This window comes from Podarcis cretensis (genome assembly GCF_951804945.1).
Source record: "Podarcis cretensis genome assembly, chromosome: 14".
Classification (NCBI taxonomy): domain Eukaryota; kingdom Metazoa; phylum Chordata; class Lepidosauria; order Squamata; family Lacertidae; genus Podarcis; species Podarcis cretensis.
The window spans coordinates 32009232-32033761 of NC_137183.1; the positions used below are offsets into that span (position 1 = coordinate 32009232).

The following is a 24530-nucleotide window of genomic DNA, read 5'->3' on the forward strand; positions in this document are numbered from 1 at the left end:
ACCTTCCTTTTTCTGTGCACCTTCCCCCACCCACCCCCATTTTAAAAAACCTCTGTTTCCTGCAGACCTTTGAAGGCTTCCTTTGAAGGCTTCCAGTGTGAAAGTTTCCTCCTTGCTAATGAGCTAGGCAGAGACTTCAAGGCACTTCATGGGGCTGCCTGCCTGACTTTAGAGGGCTGGGAGAGCAGCAATCTGAAGAGGGAAACAGCACTTGCCAGCATCTGCTAGCAGCCCTTGACAAGGCAAAGGGGGCTTTTCATGCTGTCGCTTTCCCTGTTTGGAATTCTGTGCAAGTTCAAAGCATGCAAGGAAAGGAAGAGCCTAGCTTGAAAAATTGGGTCGGATCAATCCAATTCCACCCCATACCCCCCAAATATCCCACCATTTAGCTCCTTGATCTTCCTCTGCAAAAGGAATTTTGCCTTTTGCAAAATGTCACTCTCTGCAAAGTCACAAGGGAGGCCGGGGAGGAGAGGTAATGGCCCTTTGATGTTGGAAATTCTGAACCAATGTGGCAAGTCCCATCCCCTCTGAAGAATGTGACTAAACGCCAGGTAAGGGACAGTGTAGTGTAGTGGTTAGTATTAGACTTGGACTTGGGAGACCAGGGTTCAAACCCCACTCAACCATGAATGAAGCTCATTGGTTGACCTTGGGCCTTGCCTCTCAGCGTAAGCTACCTTGCAGGGTTGTTTTGGGAATTAAATGAGGAAAGGGAAAACCATGTTTGTCACCTTGGAGAAAAAGGTGGGATACAAATGCAACTAATAATGATTATAATAATAAGAACAACAGCAACTTTCCCCTTGCTTTCCACTTGCTCTGCCAGGCTGGAGAAGCATTTTGGCAAACTCGAGATCAGGGGCATCTCTCTCTTAGTGTTAATGGAATGAACTGTCCAGCGAATAGGAAGAATATCTCTTATTGGATTAACAGAGAGAAAGATGATATGGTGTGTTTGCAGGAAACCCACGTGGCTCAAAAGGACAATCATTTACTAATTAACATAACCAAAGGGCATAAAGATACCATTTCATGCAGCAAATAAAACTAGATAGGTAGCTGTAATAATAACAGGCAGAATCACAGAACTATGGAACTGGAAGGGACCCCAAGGGTCATCTAGTCCAACCCCCTGCAAGGCAGGAATCACAGCCTAAGAGGGGCAGGTGTGGCTTCCCTAAAGTGGCTTCATGGGCCACATGGGGAGCCAAGTTTGGCCTGCAGGCTGAAAACTCCCGAACTCTGTGCTAGAACCTCCAGCCAGTGCAGGGACAGGCTGTGATGACAGGATTCAAAACATAAAAGTTTTCAAATCAAACCAGGAAATATATCTGGCCAAAGACTTTTTAGTCCTTTTCACATGGTCTCTATAATTGGCCCCACTCATGTGGGGATAAGGAGGCTTTCAAGGAGCTCAAGAGTTGTAAATTACAGAGCTAAAGTTCCCAGAGTTCCCTGGGAGGGGGGGGACAGGTTGCTAAACCACTCTGGAAATTGTTGCTTTAGGAGGGGAATAGGGGGTCTTCTAGCAACTCTCGGTACCCTTAACAAACTAGAGTCCCCATAATTCTTTGGGGGAAAGCCGTGACTTTTTAAAGTGGTATAATAGGGATTTAATTGTATGCTTTGTACATGACCTGAATCCACCCTACCAAAGAAGAATAGCAGATTAAGTTGATGGATTATGCTGAAATGGCTAAAATGACAGGAGGAATCAGAAATTAGGAAGACGAAAACTTTAACAAGGAATGGGGGAAATTTATAATTTATCTTAAAAACCATTGTAAACAGCTAAAATCATTAGTAGGATTGGAATGACATTTGTAGTTTAACGGTGAATTTTGTACATAATGGAGATGTAAAAGATTTGGATTATCATAAAAGATGCCAGAGGAAATGATTAACAATAGGACCCACAAAGGGGAAGAGGGAAGTCCAGGAGATTCTTTGGAATCTTGTTTTATGTTGTATGTTGGATATGTGATTGTAAAATATGAAAAACCAAATAAATAAGTTTCATAAAGCAGAGAAAAGCAAAAGAAAGAAAGAAAGAATCTGGCCTGAGTCCAATCCAGCACTGGGAACCAATTGAAGTGGCTGAGGGATACCAGAAGCTGACAGCTTGTAGAAGTTCAGAAGGGGTGAGATGAAAGGGCTCATTGCTTTTAAAAGACAATTTTAGGAATGTCAAAAGGTCCCTTTCAACTGTTTTCCAAGGATGGCTTTCAAAGTGCTCAAACCCAACACCTTCATTCTCCACTGACTCTCTCTGCTCCCGTTTACAAACCTGGCTGGCTTTGTAATTCTGTGCCATCATCCACTGCTCACTACACGATCTCTTATTGGCTGGGCTAGTCCATGTCACTAAACTATGAAGAAGCAGTGATTAGTGATGGAAGCAAGGATGTGGTATTAAGGAAAGTAGGAGGGACTGGCAGAATCCGAGACCAGGAGAAGGAGACAGTGGAAGAAGACTGGAAGAAATTTAAAGACTATCTTAACAAATATTATAAAAATTAATGAAGACTAGAATTGACATGGGTTTAAAATGTTGTGGTTTTCAGGGGCGTTGATTATGGAAAAAGAACAGAATTACTAAAGATTTTGTGAAATAAGGGAATGGATTTGCTGATTAGATAATGAAATTAGAATATAGAAGGGGGAGGTATGAGGAGGTCGAGGAAATTAGGTTCAAGAAAATAAGGATGGAAATTATACGTGTTTTTTGTTGTTGTTGTTTGTTTGTGTATGTTATTATTGTTAAAATTTGAATAAATATCATTTTTTTAAAAAAATTAAGGAAAGTAGGAGGGCAGAGGTGGGAGCTGGAAGCCCTCTTTGTCCATTCTGCTGAAGACCAGCAACTTTGGGGCTCCTCCTCTCCCTGAAACACTTCTGTCCCAGCTGGTCATTAGAAGAACTTGTAATAAAGAACTGCTACCCAAATTTGCAGTTTTCCTCCTCCCTCCGAAATCCATTTTCCTCTTGTGTTGTGTCTTTCATATTGGAGCTGCAAAAGGTAAGGGGCATATTGTATTTACTGCTTTGGGACGCAGGAAGCTGCCTTATACTGAGTCAGACCATTGATTCATATAGCTCAGTACTGCCTACACTGACTGGCAGTGGCTCTCCAGGATTTCAGATAGGGGTCTCTCCCAGCGCTACCTGGAAATGTCACTGGGGATTGAACCTGGGACCTTCTGCAAGTATCACAGGTACTCTACCACTGAGCTATGGCCCTTCTCCTAGTTGATTTGGGGGGCGGGGGCGGGGAGGAGAGTGGGTTTTGTAAATAGATAAGATAGATGGATGGAAGAATGTTGCTGAAACCACAGGCAGGGGTACAACAATAGTCATGTGTGGGCTTGAAAAGGGGTGAACATTTTCATAACTAGGAGGTTTGGGGAAAATACTTCTCTTTTTTTCCAAATTTGTTTATTTTATTTATTTGTTCTCTGTACCACCTTTCTGCCCTGCTTCCAACCTGAAAATCAAAGCGGAAGACCAATGGATGGAGCCCCAGGCTGACAAAACAGTTTCTCTCTTCTAACTTGTCCCACTCAAACTGAGTTTCAATCAGAAAGCAAGAAACGCTTAGAGGTTCCTACCATGGGCGTCTCGGTAATAGGCATGTGTGACACTGCGGAACCTCTCCTGGCCGGCCGTGTCCCAGATCTGAAAACATCAACAAGCAATGAAGTCACAAGAGGCCAACTCATAACACACATCATCTCCTTCCTTCCATCCCTTAAGTCAATGCCCCAAGTCAGTCAAGAGGGCGGGGAAGAGGGTGGATTCATTCTTCTCTTGATGAAAGCACCTGGTTGGAAGAAAGTGACATTTCCCCTTTTTGTTGTTTGTTTGTTTGTTTGTTTGTTTGTTTGTTGCTTGTTTGTTGGGGTTTCCAAAATTCTGAGGGTTGAGTCCAGACCTTTAATGGTCTTGCTTTTAATGGATCTTTACAGGAACCACCTGCCCACAGAACCTCCATCTCCCCAGGATGTCTCCCCAGGCTTCAAACTACAGGCTGCCCTTGACGCACTGTTTTGGAAATTGTTGAGCAGAAATCTAAAGTTGTCCTTTCTGAAAAGAAGCAGGAATTCGAGCTCCTCTCTCCACAATCACCAAGGCAGCTCCCTCGCCCTTGGTGGAAGGTGTCCTTCCTAACAAGGAGCTGAAGGAGCCCCATCAATCTGAAACATGATTAATTTTCTCAGCCCGCAGAGAGATGTTGATAAAGATAATTATAGGCAAAAGGTGACATGAGTAATGCCTCTTCAAAACGGGCTGTGCCATTCCTCAGCCTGGCAGCATTCTGAAGCCGTTCCCATTTACTTGACGAACAGCTTAGGGTGCATCCTTAAATGAGAAAATCCATCCGACAACCAGCCAGAAGGGCACCCTCATAATTAGATTTATCTGCCTTTAATGGACTAGAGGCATTTTCACAGGGTGAACCATCTCCTCTGTTGTGTGGGGAGAGGATTGCCAATGCCACCAGTCCCATCAGCATTAAAAAAAAAAAAATCCCACCATTTTGCACATTCCCTAAGCCCCTTCTGAAGATGGAGACAGGCGGTGACAAATTGCTACCTGTGGAACTGTTGGTGCTGTATTACGGTATCCCCCCAACTGTTCATGACTATGTGGCAGGACTTGGTGGGTTTTCAACGTCTCTAGAAGGGATCCATGTAAGTGTGAGCAGAAGGAGAAAGGAGGTAGCGGAAGACTTCTAACAGCACAGCACCCTGATGCCTCAGGGGGCTGCATTGTAGCATGAGCATCAGCAAATAATGGAAATACGTTTGTTTGTTTGTTTGTTTGTTTGTTTGTTTGTTTGCAGCCAGTCATAATAAAGAGCATGTAACAGCTGAGGACCATTTCTACTAGCAACGATAGCTATGTTTTACATTCACAGTCTGCTATTTCTAAAAACCAGTTGCTGGAAACAGCAGGAAGGGAAAGCGCTATTCTGCTGGGGGTGGTCCTGTTTGTGCATTTCCCATTGGGGCATCTGGGTGGCCACTTTGAGAACAGGAGGCTGGACTAGATGGGCTGCTGGTCTGAGCCAGAAGGCTGTTCTTTTTATTTTGTATTTCATAAAATTTATAAACTGCTTTACTGGAGGGGGGGGGATCTCAAAGCAGTTTACAGAAAGATAAAACAATTTTTAAACATCACTACAATACTGTAAAATGTACACAAAGTTAAAGTACTAAATCAGGTTAAAATTCACAACAACTTTCTGACCATCTGGGCAGGCTTGTCTAAACAAGAATGTTCTAGCAGGTGCCAAAAAGAATACAGTGAAGGCACCTGCTTGATATCAACAGGCAGGGAGTTCCTTATGTTCTTCAGAAGAGCCTGGAAGCTGGATCAGGCCATCTTGCCCAGAATCCTGTTCTCACAATGGCCACCCAGATGCCTCTTCTGGAAACGCTGCAAGCAGGATGTGAAAACCATGCAAGGTGTGAGACTGGAATCACCCTGTGGGTGAAAAATGTGCCTGGGTAGGGCTTCTCTTTAAATATGACACCTCTCTTCACACTCAGCGCTAGAGCATTATTCCATTAAATTCCACTATTTAACAGTTATTTAGCAGGGTGCTGGGACCCAACACATGACAAGGGCTTTGCTCATGGAAAGAGTTATCCTGGCACACACACCCTAAACATATCAGAAGCACCCTGAGCTCAGAACGGACACAGTTTGCCTTACCTGCAACTTCACTTTCACGCCATCCACATTCAAGACTTTATTCTGGAAGAGAGGAGGGGAAAGAAGTGAATTAATCCATGTGTGACGTGAGCCACCATCGACATCAGGTTTGGGGCAGCCAAATAACCTACAAAGCTGGATTACAAATACTTCTGATGCCCAGTGGAGGCTAGTCACCTAGGGTGAACAGGGCATTGTCCCACCAATTTCAGTCTGTCTACAGCCAACCCACACCTGCTTGCCTTCCTTGCCTAGGGGTGGGGGCGGCTTGCCACCTTCCTCCTCTTCCTCCATCTTAGTGTTGCCCTTGTAGAACTCAAAAGGAAGGTGGAGGGAGACAAAAATTAATGAGCTCTGATTCTGATCGTCATTGGCCCTGGTACCACTTTCTGTTGGGCTCCCTGCCTGCTGCTGGTCCCAATTTATTTATTTTTAAATCTCATACAATTTATACAATGCTTGACAGTTGTTGTTTTTTAAAAAGCCCTCAAAGCTAAAAAAGAAAAAAGAAAAGATTAAAACTCACATCAACTTTCTAAACATCTAGGTAAAGGGAAAGGGACACCTGACCATTAGGTCCAGTTGTGACCAACTCTGGGGTTGCGGCACTCATCTCACTCTATAGGCCGAGTGAGCCGGCATACAGCTTCCGGGTCATGTGGCCAGCATGACTAAGCCGCTTCTGGCGAACCAGAGCAACGCACGGAAACGCTGTTTACCTTCCCGCCGGAGCGGTACCTATTTATCTACTTGCACTTTGATGTGCTTTCGAACGGCAAGGTTGGCAGGAGCAGGGACCGAGCAACGGGAGCTCACCACCCCGTCACGGGGATTCGAACCACCGATCTTCTAATCGGCAAGTCCTAGGCTCTGTGGTTTAACCCACAGCGCCACCCGCGTCCCATTAAACATCTAGGTAGGCTTCCCTAAACAAAAATAGTTTTAGCAGGTGCTGAAAAGAGTGCAGTGAAGAAACCTGCCTGTTATCAATAGGCAGGGAGTTCCAAAGTGCAGATGCTGCCACACCAAAATAGCTATTTCTTACAAATCCAGAATGGGCATTAAGCGGCACCTGTAGCAATGCCAGTTCTACAGTTCAAAGGAGTTGAGTGGGCATTTATGGGGTAAGGCAATCTCGCAAGTAAACTGGTCCCAAGTTGTTAAGGGCTTTACATACTAATAGCAACACCTTGAACACCTTTGAATAGCAAATCGGCTTTCAATGCAGATCTCTGAGCAAAGATCTTTCTATACCAACTATAGCTTCTGGATCAAGTGCAAGGCAAGCCCCACAAATGGTGCCTTGTAGTAATCCAGTCCTGAAGTATTGGGCACCAGCTAACATTGCTGGCAGATGCTGAACTTTAAACCCAGCTGGGACCCACCAGAGCCCCCCCCCCAACCTGCCCACCTCCCCAATTCTTGCACACTCAAGCATCTCATTCACCATGCCCCTTGCAACACTTTGCCATCAAATGCAGAAGCTGACACAGCAAACTCTTTGCAGACAATCCGTCCCTGCTAGGCGAGAGCAGAGACTACAGACATCAAAGTCTCCCTCCTGGGATAGGCCAGCCTTAGAAGTTAATTCAAAGCCATGTCAAAGTCTCAAGAGAACAAAGGCCGATGTTAAAGAGGGCACATATCCGCAGAGGGAACACAGAAAGATAGAAATCATAGATTCACAGTGTTGGAAGGGACCCCAAGGGTTATGGAGCCCAGCGCCCTGCAAGGCCCAATCCTCTTTTAAAGCCCTCTAGGTTGGGAGCCATCACTGCCTCCTGAGGGATTGAGTCCCACATCTCATGGAAGACAAGGTTTCCCCATTTTGGGGAGCCCTGGCTGCATTATGCATTTTCTAAACATTGCAAATCCGGTCATTTATCATCAGAGAAACATTATGTATGTTCCCAGATTCCCTTCAGCATTTACAGAGTTTACTAGGCAATAAAATCGACCGTGAAGCAAGATTAAAAGCTTGGAACAATAGGCATTAAAAAGGGATATCAGCTGTTCTTGCCAGAAGATTAGCACACAATTACAGGAAACAGGTTAGGCAAAAACACCACTGGCAGTGGTTACTCTCATACATTCAGACAAGCGATATTCCCAGTCTTATTTGGAGATTCTGGGGATTGAATTTGGGATGTTTTGCTTGCAAAGCAGACGCTCTACCACTCAGCTAAGATTCTAGTCCTCATGGTTTTGTTATTCAGCAGACTGAAACAGGAGCATAGGAAGTTGCCTTGTACTGAGTCAGGCCACTGGTCCATCTAGCTCAGCTTTGTCTGCACTGACCAGAGGCGGCTCTGCTGCTGGGTTTCAAATAGGGGTCTTTCCTAGCCCTACCTGGAAATGCCAATAACTAAACCTCAGACTCAGTACAGTGGTACCTCTGGTTACGTACTTAATTCGTTCCAGAGGTCCCTTCTTAACCTGAAACTGTTCTTAACCTGAAGCAACACTTTAGCTAATGGGGCCTCCTGCTGCTGCTGTGCTGCCGGAGCACAATTTCTGTTCTCATCCTGAAGCAAAGTTCTTAACCTGAGGTAATATTTCTGGGTTAGCAGAGTCTGTAACCTGAAGCGTATGTAACCTGAAGCGTATGTAACCCAAGGTACCACTGTACAGATTTTTGGTAGCAAAACTGGGCTGGCTGTCTGCCTGCCATCTCCCGCACATCAGCTTCCAGCCCTTCTGTGAATCTGCGAGCATCATTGCTTTAGGAAGATTAAATCTTTGCATCGGCTTTGACCGAGACTCCGCAAGGCAGGAACTTCCAGAACGAGAGCTACAAAGCTCTCATCTCGGGCTCCAAAGCTGCCATCCCAGAGAGAGAGGAGCCAAGAGGCAGCCAGCTTCAAAAAAGCGAAGCGCTAACCTTCCCCATGCAAGGGCTGGCAACGCTGAAGAGATCTAACAGGGGGAGGAAGAAGGGGAGAGGCACACACCAGCAGTGAGCACATCGGGCGCGAGACAGAAGCCATAACGCCCCATGCGCAAACGCCAAAAAGTCATCAAAGAGCTCAGCTGCGCAAGAATCTCTGCTCCCCCTACCCCACTCAGAAAATCAAGTTTCTGGTGCTAATGTTTCCCTAGCAGCTTGATAAACTCTCAGAAGTCAGCCTGCGTGTGGGGAGGCTACGAAGGATTTATTGAAACCAGGACAAGGATTCTGTGTTGTTTTCATAATTCACAGAGCTGCAGAATTCAGCTTCTCTTGATACAGTACAGTGGTACCTCTGGTTACAGACGCTTCAGGTTACAGACTCTGATAACCCAGAAATAGTACCTCGGGTTAAGAACTTTGCTTCAGGATGAGAACAGAAATCATGCTCTGGCAGCAGGAGACCCCATTAGCTAAAGTGGTGCTTCACATTAAGAACAGTTTCAGGTTAAAAATGGACCTCCAGAACGAGTTAATTACTTAACCCGAGGTACCACTGTATTGGGTTACTTTAGCCCAGGATTTTGAGCTGGTTTCATGGTGCCCTCCTTAAACCCCGAACCAGCTTGCCAGTCAGCACAGCCTCATTGCCCTGCCCTTCAAATCCAACACACACACACACACACACACACACACACAGCCTTGTTTTATCATGACACATCCATGCCTGCAAGCTTTGCTTTCCTGGTTCCAGTAGGATCCACCGTCCCAAACTCTCCCATTTCCTCAAAAGGCACGACTGTTTCAACCTTCCTACCCCGTATGCCTGGAACTAACTCCCTGAATGCCTGTGTATTCCTTCAAAATGCCACTCCCTCTGCCAAACACACACACACACCCCCACTGCCGCCACCACCATGAAACTCAACAGATGTGCAGGCTGCAACTGATGGGAGCTGTAGTCCTTTGCTCAAATGACAACGGCAGCACCATGTATCTTAAACTGGTTGCGAAACAGGTTTCAGTGCTGTAGGTTCCTCAAGCTACTACAGGAATCGGAGTTTTCTGAGGATGCCAGGATCTCTTCATTAGAGGCCCTTGGTCCTGTCACAGCACCAGAGTTCCTAAGAATGAGGTATGTCAGTGACATCCAATAAAACGGGAAATGAGAGCAAAATTTGCCCACGTTCACTTATTCGTCTCACATCTAGTATGGAAATCAATCAATCCAGCAAGTATGTTTTCACTGTTATTGTCAGTTTCAGTCTGCAAATGCAATTGATTACATTTTCCCCTCATTTGCATAGCCTTTCTCCGCACTGAAATGAATGGGATGGAATTAGGTAATGACAATGTAACTTACATAGCAACTTAGTTATGTAAGTTACACTGTTTGAGCGGAAGGCGGACTGCAATGGAACAGAAACATTGCAGCGTTTACCAAATACAGATCAGCAAAACAGCGCCTTCTTACATTCCTGCTAAGGACTCTTGGTTGAAAGAGGGTTGAAAACTGGATTAAACATTTAGCACATATATGCCACAAGAGTACAGGATCAGATTTAAGGTGCTGCTTTTGACCTTTAAAGCCCTTCATGGCCTAGGACCCTCATACCTATGGGACTGCCTCTCCTGGTATGCCCCACGGAGAGCCTCAAGGTCCATAAATAACAACACCCTAGTGGTCCCAGGCCCTAAGGAAGTTAGATTAGCTTCAACCAGAGCCAGGGCCTTTTCAACTCTGGCTCCGGCCTAGTGGAACGCTCTGCCTCATGAGACCAGGGCCCTGCAGGATCTGATTTCTTTCCGCAGGGCCTGTAAGACAGAGTTGTTCCGTCTGGCCTTTGGCTTGGAGCCAATTTGATTCCCTCCCTCCCTCTCTTTCTTTTTTCTTTTCCTTCTCCTCCTGCGATGAGGCTACATTTTAATATTTTAATGTTCCATTATTTTAATGTATTTTATTTTTGTTTTTAAGTTGTAATCATTCATCTTGTTTTTATTATTGCTTGTAAGCCACTCTGAGCCTGGCCTTGGCTGGGGAGGGCGGGGTATAAACAAAAAATTATTATTATTATTATTATGATGATGATGATGATGATGATGTGCTCACAACAGCCCTGTGAGGTAGGTTAGGCTAATTGGCCCAAGGTGACCCACTGAGCTTCATGGCTGAGTGGGGATTTGAACCCTGGTCTCCTAGGATCTAGTCTGATGCTCTAACCACTACACATCACCCCAAGAACCCTGGTCACCAGTCTGTTTTCCAACCCCATATCCATTTTGCACCTATGAAAGTGCTGGGCCCTTTATAAAAAAATCATTCAACCAGCTCTTGCCTCCATTAGCAGCTTAGCAAGTGGCAGCAAGATCAAATGCTCTTTTTTTTTCTTTATTAAGCATACCCATCTTTATGCATCAGGCTTTATCAGAATCTGCACTGGAATGGATATTGGCATCTCAGACAATCCTCACCAGGCTGCCTCTGACCGTCCATCAATTACGACCTGCAATCCAAGCTGGCGCCTCACTCAATGCAAGGAATAAATGAGTTTGCTTTGCAGAGAAAAGCAAGGCCTCAAGTTCATTACCCGTGTCGACAGCACGGCTTATCCCCTCCACGGATTTGCTTTCATTAGGGATCAAGTGAGATTCATGTCCTAACAATGCCAGCCAGAGAGAAGGGCTCCCACTTCTGAAAACAAACAATGGTTTTCTGAGAGAACTGCAAGATGAGAGCTCCAGGTTTATGTAAGCCCTGAGGCAAAGGAGGACTGTAGCTCAACCACGACAGTCAGCCCCATAAGGGGCTTATCCACACTTACCTTTTGCCCCACTCTTTCCAGGCAGAGGTCAGGGCTTTAATGATCTATGTCCAAATGGCTGTTTTTGTTTTGCTTTACCCCAAATTTCCCCCATGAAAACCTGCTCTTTAAAGCTGAATTGGAGAAAACATCCATTTGGGTTTTCTGTGGGTGGATGTTTGCTCTGCTATAGCTTTAAAAAGTGGGGTTTGGTAGTGAAAACTCTGGAGCAAAACAAAAAGAGGGTGCCGACATAGAGCTTTAAATCGCAGACCATGGCTGGAAAAAGCAGAGGAAAAGTGTGGATAAGCCCACAGCACACTGCTGAGGCAACAGCTCTCTCTCTCTCCCTGGAGAGTCTGTGCCAATGAACTGTCCAGGGTCCTGATCAGTGGCTTCTCTAATCGTCTGTGGTCTGTGGACTCCCCTTAGCTGTTCCCTGCTCTTCAAGACACCACATGGAAGCAAGTCTGGTTTAGCAGTCAGTGTCAGACTAGGGCAGGAGTCAGCAACCTTTTTCAGCCATGGGCTGGTCCACTGTCCCTCAAACCATGTGGTGGGCCGGACTATATATTTTTGGGGGGGGGGGATGAACGAATTCCTATGCCCCACAAATAACCTAGAGATGCATTTAAAATAAAAGCACACATTCTACTCATATAAAAACACGCTAATTCCCGGACGGTCCGCGGGCCTGATTGAGAAGGTGATTGGGCCGCATCTGGCCCACGGGCCTTAGTTTGCCTACCCCTGGACCAGGGCCTGGGAGACCATTGGTCATTGGTGTGACCTTCAGCCAGTCACAATCTCCCAGTCTGACTTACCTGGCAGGGTTGTTGTGAGGATAAAATGGGGAGGTGGAGGAGAACCACGTATGCTGCCTTGAGCTCCTTGGGGGGTTTCTAAGCAGAGTTTGGATGGCCACTGGTCAAGGAGTCCATAGCTGTGATTCCTGCATTACAGGGGGTTGGACTAGATGACCCTTGGCACCCCTTCCAACTCTACAATTCTATGACAGTGTGCCACAGTCTCAACAGATGGCCAGGCATACCAGTGCCTCAGTCAGGCCTGCCTTCAACTGTCACACCTTTACACATGCCCTAATCTCTAGGAAACAAGAACAAACCTCCCCCTTTCTTTGCGTAACAATTAGGCTGTATTTTGTCCTTTGCAAAAACCTTCAACAGTTACAGGAAGTTCTGCCCTGTTCTACTTGCAGTGGGTAATTTGCACCTCCTTCAACACCTCTAAGCTCAGTGACAGGCTGTCTCTAGCAAAGTACAAGACAATGGGTTTTTGGGGTGGGGGGGGGAGAAGGATTTCCAAGTGATTTCATTATCACCAGGGAACCTTCTCCTGCTTTAGTTAACGGAAAGAACCACCATTCACAAATTATGATTGAAAAGCCACACTCTGGTGAGCATGGGAGCAGAGAAGACACCCCCCTCCCCTAGTTGCTAGTCTTGGAGGTGCCATGCAGCTGGACTTAGGTACTGGCCCCTCAAACCAATTAACCTGCCCAACTGCTACAAGCGGTCCTTTCTCCAGGCAACTGAGCGGCTTCTGTTGCTCTTGGACCATCAAAGAGGGATGCCTTTGGCGACTGGTGGAGTGAAAAGCAGGGAACCCAACTGGTGGAACCAGACAGGTGTTTTGCCCCCATTCTCACTTCAGAAGACCGGTTTCTCTGCCCACTGGAAAGGCACAAGTTTTTTACAGCCTCCTCATGGAGATGGAGGCTCCTGAGGGCTACAAGCCACCATGGTTGTGGTCTGCGTCCATAGTTGAAGGCAGTGATGCTTTACAATGCCAGTTGCTGAAACCACAGGAGAAGAAGAGTTTGGATTTGATATCCCGCTTTATCACTACCCAAAGGAGTCTCAAGGCAGCTAACATTCTCCTTTCCCTTCCTCCCCCACAACAAACACTCTGTGAGGTGAGTGGGGCTGAGAGACTTCAGAGAAGTGTGACTAGCCCAAGGTCACCCAGCAGCTGCATGTGGAGGAGCGGAGACGCGAACCCGGTTCACCAGATTACGAGTCTACCGCTCTTGACCACTACACCACACTGGGAAAATGCACTTGTGCTCGAATCCTGCTTGTGGCTTTCCCACTGAGGCATCCAGGAACAGGATGCTGAACTAGATGGGCCACTGGCCTGATCCAGCAGGCTCTTCTTGGGTACTTATCCTTGTCCTGGGGGAGCAATTCATCCCAACCTGGCAACTTCTTCTGTTCTCAACAAGCAACTCTGCCTGCAGATGCCTTCTTCTCTTACCACAAACTAGCGTTTCCAACTGCTCTCAAACTAAGAGCATTTTTATTTTATTTTGGGGGAGAAGTGGGGGTCAGGGAGAAGAGGCAGATGGGCTTTTGAGACTGAACAGAGTTGTTGGACTCCTACATGACATGCTTCTGCCGAGCATCAACCCATCTCCACTCGCACAGAACATTGCGCAGCCCTCTTTCCCTCATCTCGCTGCTCCCTCTCAGGGAGCTTGTCTCTGATAACAAGCATGTGGCAGCAGCACCTTTCAATCAGGGCACCCAACCTCGAAATGAATCATGCTGATGCTCTTGGAGGCGGTGAGGTTGCTTGCAGAATATAAATGACCTTGGGAGGAGGGGGGGAGAGAAGACCCCTCACCTCCTAAAATAAACCAACAGCTGTTGAGAGGCTTCAGGTGGGGGAGAACGCAGGTGCCTGCCTTGCCCTTGGTTCACCTAGCTCTGTATTGCCTTCACTGACTGGCAGCAGCTCTCTAGCATATCAGACAGAGCACATTCTCAGTTCTACTTGGAGATGCTGTGGATTGAACCTGAGACCTTCTGCATGATCTACCACTGAGCTACATCCCCTTCTTCAAAAATGAAGCTTCCAGCCTTCATGATTTTGAGTTAAAAGCTGATTTGAATGGGAATATAAACTGCTTTATAACAGAGTCCATCTATCTCAGTATTGTCAACAATGACAGGCAGAGGTTTTCCAGGGTTCTAGGCCAGTCTTCTTCCTGATGCTGTTGAGGACTGAACTCAGGGTTTTCTGCATACAAAGCAGGTACTCTAGCACTGAGCTACAGTGGCTCTTATCCTGATTGGAAGAGGCACTCAGTGGCAGGTTACACCAACACTTCAGTATCTCTGCTGCCTTCTGGTCTTGCCTATACAATTGATCAAACAAACAGAGCCTTCAGCAACCTGAGTCTAAATAGCTGAGAGCGGCCTCCGGCATTATTTCCACAGGGGCGGTTGTTTCAGCCATCTGAGTCCCCTACTGTCTACAGCAAAACATCGACAACAGAGGGTCTTGAGGCAACCTCAAAGCTAGCAAATTTATTGTGGGCATAAAGATTTTGCAAATGATGGCTCACTTCATCAGAGGCAAGGGAAGTATATATTCACATGGCATGTTGCTTTTTGCTTTTTTTGCTGGGGTGGGAGCAGGATTGTGAACACTGAGGTCAGAAGGAAATGAAATGCAAAGAAGGAAAGTTGGTGATAATAATGACACAATTAACAGCAGTAATTCACAAAAGCCCTGCTCCTGGTGCACAGGTGAGCCAATTAACACATATGATGTCAGAGCTGGCCCAATATGTTTCTCTGCCTGGAGCAAAACCAAGATGGTGCCCCACCCCATTCTGAATACAAAAGCCAGCTGAATCTTACTTCAACACTGTCAGTGGGACAGCAGTAGAGGCTGTTGGTCACACACACTTGTCCTCCAACAAAGGGGAACAGGAAGCACTCCTCAGGAGAAATGGCCATAGGGTTGCTGCCAAAGGCCCCCATCAACCGCTACCTGAAGCAGTTGCCTCTTTCTGGCTAATGGTAGGGCCGGCTATCAATAATGTGCTAAATATATGTATTGTTGGAACTGATGGGAGTTGTTGTCCTAACCTTCTAAAGGGCACCAGGTTGGGGAAGGCTGATTACATACCATCCAAAGCACCCTGGGAACTGGAGGCTGAGTTATAAATATTGCCCTCCAGTCTCACAGAACTATAGTTCCCAAGGAACCCTGGGAAGAGGAAGTGTGTGCTAAATCTCTTCAATTTGCCATGAACAAATACCCTCACATTCTCTGCTTCATTGAATTGCTATAGATACCTTCCTCATTTGCAGTCATGTGAATGCCCAGCAAAACAAGTATTGGTAAGAAATCTAGCATCTTAATCAGGGGAAGCAACAGTCCCACTCTATTCTGCCTAGGTCAGACCCCACCTGGAGTCCTGTGTCCAGTTCTGGGCACCACAGTTTAAGAAAGATATTCACAAGCTGGAATGTGTGCAGAGAAGGGAGACCAGGATGATTAAGGGTCTAGAAACCAAGCCTTATGAGGAACAGTTGAGGGAGTTGGGGATGCTTAGCCTGGAGAAGAGAAATCTAATAAGTGACATGAGAGCCAAATAGCTGAAGGGTTGTCAAGTGTAAGATGGAGCAAGCCTGTTTTCTGTTGCTTCAGATTGGAGGACCCAAAACAATGAGATTCTGGCTAAACATCAGGAAGAACTTTCTGATGGTGAGAGCTGTTCAACAGTGGAATGGGCCGTCTTGGAAGATGGTGGACTCTCCTTCACTGGAGGTTTTTAAACAGAAGTTGGAAGGCCAACCATCAGGGATTCTTTAGCTGAGATTCCAGCACTGCAGGGGGCTGGACTAGATGACCCTTATGGTCCCCTCCAACTCTATGATTCTATTAAAAGAACAGTGCAGGGTAGAAAGAGCTAATGGGAAAATACCAGTGAAGTGGGAGGCAAGGAGAGGGAAGGTAGTGCATTACTGGAATGGACAAATGAAGGCGGCCCCAAACAATTGTGAAAGAGTCATTCTTTGAGCCAGGAAATGTCTCCAGGAGCTGTTGAGTGCCAATGAAGTCAAGAACATGGTGACATTTTGGATTCAAAGCCAGAACAAACAGGAGACAAAAAAATCAACCCTTGCCAATTTATTTCAAAGAAATCCAGTGCTGGCTCGTCCCTCTTTTCGATCATACGCCGTCCAAGGATCAAGCAAGCTCAGCATGCACAAACAGATTGGGATCTTTTTGGTGCAACATGAAAACAAATCAAAAAGTGTTGTTACACAGGGCCCTGGCTGTGTGGTGGGTTGGGGGTGTCTTCTACAACATGTCGTTGACACAATATTAGTGCATCAGTCCTGGGTTTATAACTGGATTGTCAACACTTCATTCCATTTTATCAGTTGTCCTGCAATGCTTCCCCAATGTCACTGAAACATTGCCATCTGGAGAGGGACTTTTGCATCACAGAGCTACAAAAACAGGACATAAAAGCCCACAACTCCAGAACATTATATTGTCTATGCTGCCTGGCAGTAGTTCTCCAGGGTCTCGGACTCCAGCCTTACCTGGAGATGTTTTTGCAGACCGGACCTGGGATGTTCAGCTTGCAAGACAGATGCTCTACCACTCGCCCTATCCCCAAACCAGCTTTTAAAAAACAGAAAGTTCTTTTAGAAGATCGGTTTTGTGTGCAAGCAGCAGATAGCCGCCCTGCTAATAGATTGATTTTTCTTGATTGATTGTCAGGAATTCAGATTCCATTCCTTCCCAAAGGATCCAGCCAGGACCCTTCTCCTTATTCCCCCCCCCCCGAAAAAAAAAAAACCCAAGCCTTCACAAAGGAGAGAAGATGAGGAGAAGCAGCAGCAGCAGCAGCAGCAGCAGTGAGGCAACAGGCTAAATTTACACCGTCTGCTGGAGGGGAAATGATGATTTAAGAGGTTTAAAAATACCTTTACAAAAAACCCAACTGTCTGAACAGGGAGAAAGAGAATGAATCACAGTATTGGGAAAGGTGGTGGTGGAAGAAAGAAAGAAAGAAAGAAAGCAAAATCTGGGGGAGCGAGAATGCAAGAGAGTCCCTTGGAGAGATGCTCCGCCAGGAGAGCGTTGAAGGTCAGTGCAGAGGCTGCGGCTGGATGAGACCTGTTGTAGCAGAAAACAGCCCAGCCAAGAGGCCAAATCTGGTAGTCCCTTCTAGCAGCAGACTTTTGGTTGTCATGAAGGATGACCGAGGGTGAGCTGGACGGCTCTGAACATGGGCATCCACAGGAGTTGGGGGGGGGGAGGCAACAATCCCACCCGCAGCCCACATGAATCGCCAGGTCCCCAGCTTTCATTTTTTTTAAAGAGCACGTCTCTAGCATTTGCAGAACCTGAGATATAAGGCAAGATGGACAGGCACACATTTTCTCATTTGGGAGGTAGGTAAATGAGCCTGCTCCCCTATTGACAGTTGTATTCTTTACTTGTTCGTTTGCTTTATTTATATCCTACCTTTCCTCCAAGGAGCTCAAGATGGTGGGACATAGTTCTCCCCCAATCTCATTTAATCCCCACAATAACCCTGTGAGGTAGGTTAGGCAGGGAGTAAATGGCTGGCCCAAGGTAACTCACTGAGCTTAATGACAGAGCAGGGATTTGAACCCTGGTCTCCAGGTCTAAGTCCAACCCTCTAATCCAGCCTTTCTCAACCTGTGGGTCCCCAGATGTTGTTGAACTACAACTCCCATCACCCCTAGCTAGCAAGGCCAGAGCTCAGGGGTGATGGGAGTTGTAGTCCAACAACTTCTGGGGACCCACAGTTTGAGAACCGCTGCGTGTCTAACCTTTGCTTTGCTTCCTCACTGGAAGAATCCCTGTGGCCGCCTATGACTCTGACCCATGGGGCAGTTATTCTGCGCTAGCCCCTCTTGCCCACCAGGTTTGACCCATGGCATGTCCACGCAAGCCTTCGAATGCCCCCTGCCCTACAGTAAGGTTACCAGACGTCCCCATTTCCCGGAGACAGTCCCCGGATTTACAAATCAGTCCCCATACAAAATCCATTGAAGTTGAAAAGTGTCCCTGGATTCATTGAAAAAGATCTGGTAACCTTACCCTAGTGAGCCGCTGCCGGTCAGTGTTGCCTTCACTGTGCAAGATGGACCAAGAGTCTGAGTTGGTACAAGGCAGCTTCCTTTGTAAACCAGCCTTTCATTCAGAACCATGAGGACTAGAACCTTATCAAGGCTTGCTGCCTGCAACACTGGAGAGCTGCACTGCCAAACCAGTGCAGACAATGCCACCCTAGATGGAATAATGGACTGAATTCTGCCTAATGCACCTTGTCATGGGATCACAGAATCATAGAGTTGGAAGGGATCCCCAAGGGTCATCTAGTCCAACCCCGCTGCAATGTCTGGTTCCCCCATCCAATTTGAAACTATCGCTCTTCTCCTGTGGCTGTTTGGCAGCCCCAAAGCCCCTCCCTTTCCCACACAACCACTTCTTTGGTAGGTGAGGAAAGAGAAGGACCCGGTGTTGGCGGCAGGTGCTGATTAGCTGCTCTGTTCTGCAATGGAGAGAATTTATCCTGGCACACTGCCTATTCCTTAGCACTCCCTTTGTGTTGCTGCTTTCACTCGTCTCCTCACACATCTGCCAATACAGATCCCCATGCAGACAGCTCTGACTTGCAAACGCTTCTTGCAGGAGCCAGCCTGGGAAGAGCGGAACCGTCAAGTCGGACCCAACCCATCACCTGGCGGTTTCTTCATTCCTCGGAAGAGACACAGATCGCAATGCTACACAGTCTGGCGGTGTGTGTGTGTCTGTCTGTGTACAGAGGGCTCCGAAGGGCCCTCATCCGTGTTGCGTGGAAATGGCTGCCTTAAGGTCAGCTCCATCGGAGACACGGAGAACGCAGCTGCCGCATTAGGAACATTTTAGGGAGCGCTGGAAGAGTGAAAGGCAGATAAGATTTCACGGGGCAGAGAGTGCAGGCAAAGGCGGCAGAGTACAAACTGCATGTGGGAGGAGGTAATAACCAGATGGTGGTTAAATGCAGGATAAATGCAACAGTGTCTGGGTTTAAATGCAGGATAAATGCAACAATGTCTGGGTTTCGACAGCAAGAGATATAAGTTCAATTCCCCACCCTGTAGACATGGACAGAACAGGCTCTCGGCTTCAACAAAATCACGGTGTTGTGCAAAATATGAGGAAGAACTTTCTGATGGTAAGAGCTGTTTGACTGTGGGATGGACTCCCTCAGAAGGTGGTGGATGATCCTCCTTTGGATGTTTTTAAACAGAACTTGGATGGCCACCTGTCAGAGAATCTTTAGCTGTGATTCCTGCATTGCAGGGGGTTGGGCTAGATGACCCCTGGGGGGCTCCATCCAACCCTACAATTCTATGATTTTGTGCACAGCATCTCACACTGTGATGCTTCAGATCAGAGCTGTACAAATCAGATGCTTGAAATCACACTATGATGCTTCAATCAAATCAATGTGACCCAGACTCTGAGCCTAGAAAGGCAAGATTCCAAGACTGGGATTATGCAAACATGTACCTTCTGTTTCCAGTAGCCATTGGGGGTGGGGGGCAGCTACATTGCCCTGTCCCACCTGGAGCACTGGGGATGCTGCTCAGCCATATTATGATGCCCCAAATTTCACAACGCACTGTTCATGTGTTTTAAATCTGTATGTCCTAAAGGCTAGAAACTTGAGCAGTTAAAAAATAATAATGACACAGTTAGGCTGCAACCCTAACCTTACTTTTCCTAGAGTAAAACCCATTGAATTCACCTGGACATAATTCCGAGTATAGACATGGTTAAGATTGCACTGTTTGCTTGCTAAATTCTATACCTGGATACCAATTTATGCAGCAGATGTACAAAAGGCAGCCAACCTTTCCTGCAGTATCATTTCCCCAAATCCCCTAGATTCCAACTGCATTGGAAACTCCTGTTCAGTTAGCTTCCCTGCTTTGGGAAGGCTTTTGATCACTGCCTGTCTTTGAGCCTTCAGTGCCACTGTTGCACCTTCAGGGTGAAATCCTTTAAGAGAGAATCAGATGTAGAACGAGGAGGGTCTGTTCACTTGGAGAACTTTCCCTTCATCATAGAATTGTAGAGTTGGAAGGGACACCAAGGGTCATTTATTCCAACCCCCTGCAATGCAGGAATCTCAACTAGATCATACATGATAGATGGCCCTCCAAACTCTGCTTGTTGTTGTTTAGTCGTTTAGTCGTGTCCGACTCTTCGTGACCCCATGGACCAGAGCACGCCAGGCACTCCTGTCTTCCACTGCCTCCCGCAGTTTGGTCAGACTCATGCTGGTAGCTTCGAGAACACTGTCCAACCATCTCATCCTCTGTCGTCCCCTTCTCCTTGTGCCCTCCATCTTTCCCAACATCAGGGTCTTTTCCAGGGAGTCTTCTCTTCTCATGAGGTGGCCAAAGTATTGGAGCCTCAGCTTCACAATCTGTCCTTCCAGTGAGCACTCAGGGCTGATTTCCTTGAGAATAGAGAGGTTTGATCTTCTTGCAGTCCATGGGACTCTCAAGAGTCTCCTCCAGCACCATAATTCAAAAGCATCAATTCTTTGGCGATCAGCCTTCTTGACGGTCCAGCTCTCACTTCCATACATCACTACTGGGAAACTCTGCTTAAAAGCCTCCAAAGAAGGAGACATTAAGTTCATCCTGACTTGAAGGTGTTCAAGGACAAAGTCAAGCGCCATAACTTTGAGAGAGCACACATTAAGAGTAAGGAGGGAGAGAGAGATTTGAAATTACAGACTTTTACATATCAAGCAGATCTGTCTGATGCTATCGTTCAGGCTGGTTAACACTAATTATGACATCTCTGCCCTTTCAAACTATGTTGGTTTAATTAACGAAGCTGCTCCCCTCCCTGCAATTCATGGAAGGCCTGCTATTAATTCCTGAGTCATACGCTGAACTTTCTTAAGAGCAGAGAAAGTTACCGAAGGACCGGCAATCTGAGGCTGCACAAAAGCAAGGAAGGAGAAGTGGTGCATTTGGGGCATCATTAAAGGTGGCTGAGTAGGAGGCAGGATGAAGCATCTCTGCTGTCTGCAATCAGTTTGGTCCCCGGCACCCTCCTCCAAAGTGTCAGAGAGCACTCTTTATGCTTTAACTCGCGCACTGATGGAGCCCAAACCCTCCTCTCTCCCGTTCCATTTCAGATAATCTCTCCCATTGTTGCTTTGAATGAAAGTGCATGAGGAAAAAGTCACATACTAACTATCTCTGTAGCAATTTGGCCAAGAATAGAAAAGGCGGCCCCTCAGGTGCTGGAGAGATAGCGCCGGAGAGAAGCAAAGGGGGGCTTTGCACACCTGCTCCCTCCAGCAAGAGCATCATAAATACAGCTCCTTTGTGCACCACAGCAGCCCACAGCTGGCTGTGACAGAAGCCACTGGGAGGAGGGAGGACGGAGAGGATTGAGTTTGTTTGCATTTTAATGAGAAGCTACCTCATCCACACTTCCCAAACCAGCTGAAACTCAGCTCTCCTTGATAGCCCACACTTCACATTTTGCAACACAGTCCCCCAATGAATGAACCAACCACTGTGTGCAAACATGCAATATTAGGGCAATGGGTGTATAAAAAATATGTATGATGGTGAAAATAACATGCAAAAATGAATTATATGTCCTAAAGGCTAGAAACTGCTTGCAGGGAAAACTGCTTGCAAAACCATGCACGTTGGTCAGAACTTTGTTAGGAGAAATGCTTTCACCAGCATGAAAATGTGGGGAGCTGAATTTAAGGTTGTAAAAAATGATAAGCTGGAATTGACAAATTCATCCATCCCTCCTCTGGAATGAACCACAATCAGCACAATCAAGGGATAGCATCCGGATATAATTATCTGCACTCAGAACGTGCTGGCTTTTGCAGCATGCTGACTTTCCTTTTGAGGTGTTTGTAAGGGTCTTTTCTTACATTGCACAAACAAATCATCTCACCAGGGGTCTGGAGTGCAGATTTCCTGGATGCTCAACTAAAGCACAGGCCACAGGCAGAAGACATCTCTCTTTCCTATGGGGCTTTTCCTGATCAGGAAGGGTGAGTAGGCAGGGACATTGCAGAGTTTACCGGGAAGCCAAACATACACCTCACCATCGGACACCCCACAACAATAAGGTGCATCCTCAAACCACAGACCTCCCCCCCAAAAAAAAAAATTACAAAGAAATCCTCAAGTATCCTGAGAACAAGGCAGAAAAATGGAAGTCCATTTTCCCCCAGGAAGAAAAATGTTGAGAAATTGGGAGGATTGGTACAGGTGGTAGTCCATCTAGAAGCAATTTGTGAGCTGGGAGCTCAGCTGAGAAGCTTGCCTGAAGGGGGATTGGAATGAGGATTTGGCAGTAAGAGAGACGGGGGGGGGGGTGGCAGTGAACAGGCTGGCTGGCAGGCAGAGGCATCAGGAGCAGATCCGAGACACACGCACAATAAGTCCAGTTGCCAGCTCTGCAGACACCAAAACCATCTTCATTATCTGCGAACCTTGAAATTTGGGATTCCGCCCTCCAAAAAAAACTGGTGCCAATGTTTTGCACTCATTTTTGCACCACAAACCCTATGTTTTGCATCAAACAGGGCTTCGTGGTTGTCACTCAAAAACCCAACATTGTCCGATTAACTCCAAAGAAGCGGCAAACTTCTGCACTAGTTATGCACCCCTTTGCACTGAAAATCTCACATCTTGCTTCCTCCACCACAAAAATGCTCAAAGCAAAATAGACAACCTTGGGTTTTTGTTGGGGGTACCTATGACCCACAGTTTTGAGTATCATATACTCACTATGGGGCACAGGGTTTTCACTGCAAAATGGTGCAAAACCTTGGCACTGGTTTGGAGGGGATCCCAAATTTTGGTGTTCACAGTTAATGAAGCTACCAAAACCTGGCCTGGAAATCATAGAATGATAGAACTGGAAGGTACCCCAAGGTTAATCTCATCTAACTCCCTGCAATGCACAAATCACAGCTAAAGAATCACTGACAGATGTCCATCCAAATTCTGCTTTAAAACCTCCAAGGAAGGAGAGACCACCACCTTCTGAGGGAGTCTATTCCACTGTCAAACAGCACTTAGCATTAGAATGTTCTTCATACTGGCAGAATCTCCTTTATTGTAATTTGAATCCATTGGTTTGGGTTCCACCCTCCAGAGCAGCAGAAAACAAGCTTGTTCCACCTTCCATGTGACAACCCTTTAGATATTTGAAAATGGCTATCCTATCACCTCTCGGTCTTTTCTTCTCCAGGTTAAGCATTCCCAACTCCTTCAGCCGTTCCTCACCAGGCTTGGTTTCCAGACATTTGATCATCTCAGCGGCCCTTCTACTGCATACCGCTTGTCAATCGCCTTCTTAAACTGTGGTGTCCAGAACTGGACACAGTATTCAAGGTGGGGTCTGACCAAGGCAGACTAGAGTGGTACTATCCCTTCCCTTGACCTGGACACTATACTTCTGTTCATGAAACTGCCTAGGTCAGAAATACTTACAAGGTGGTCTGGGTCAGGGTGAAGAAATGGGAATTAAGCCGTATCTGGGTATAGAAAGAGAAGCTTGTGGGCACAGGGACCCCTCTTCCTGAAGTCTTGAAATCCCAAGTGGCTCCCATCTTGCACACAGGACACAACCACACAACAGGAGTAGCAGCTTCCTAGGCAACACACACACAACCCTGGGCTCTGTGAGTTTCCATCCTTTCCCTGTAAACATCACAGTTTTATGGAACTCGTGAATACATTTATCTCTAGCAGTAAACATGAGGACTCCTCAACATCAAAGCCTGTTTAATCGCATTGGCCTTGAAACTCTCTGAAACACACACACACGCATTTGGACCCCCATGGACCCAAACCAACAGGAGAAAGAAACTCCGCTTCCAACAGAATCTCAAGGCAGTGGTGGTAGCTGCAAGAGGGGTATTAAGGAGAATAGGAATGGGCATTAAAAATGTAAATCTCCACCGCACTCTACAACCAAGTGATCCAACTGCAGGAGCAAACTGCTGACTGGGAGATGGAGCGCTCCAGCTGGAATCTAGTCAGTGACACCTGGGAGATGATAAAAGGGCTGTCATTTGCACTTTCTTCTGTTGATGCAGTCTAGAAAAGAATTGTATTTTTTTGCTGCTACATCACACTGTTGACTCATGTTAACCTTGTGGTCTACTAAGACCTCAAGATCCTGTACTACAGTAGAACCTCTACTTACGACCGCTTCTACTTGGGCCCGATCCAAGTCACAACCATGGCAAACCCAGAAGTAAA

The 24530-nt window shown here is 46.6% G+C and overlaps 1 protein-coding gene across 1 annotated transcript in view; it reads right to left on the bottom strand.

Moving 5' to 3' along the window:
- RAB26 (RAB26, member RAS oncogene family) overlaps window positions 1-24530 on the bottom strand; it is a 109702-nt gene that overhangs the window by 21600 nt on the left and 63572 nt on the right. Inside the window, exons 3-4 of the mRNA XM_079952818.1 lie at window positions 5722-5763; window positions 3612-3678 (exon numbers count right to left, since the gene is read on the bottom strand). Coding sequence (XP_079808944.1) covers window positions 3612-3678; window positions 5722-5763 — 109 coding nt within the window. The remainder of the gene's footprint in view (window positions 1-3611; window positions 3679-5721; window positions 5764-24530) is intronic.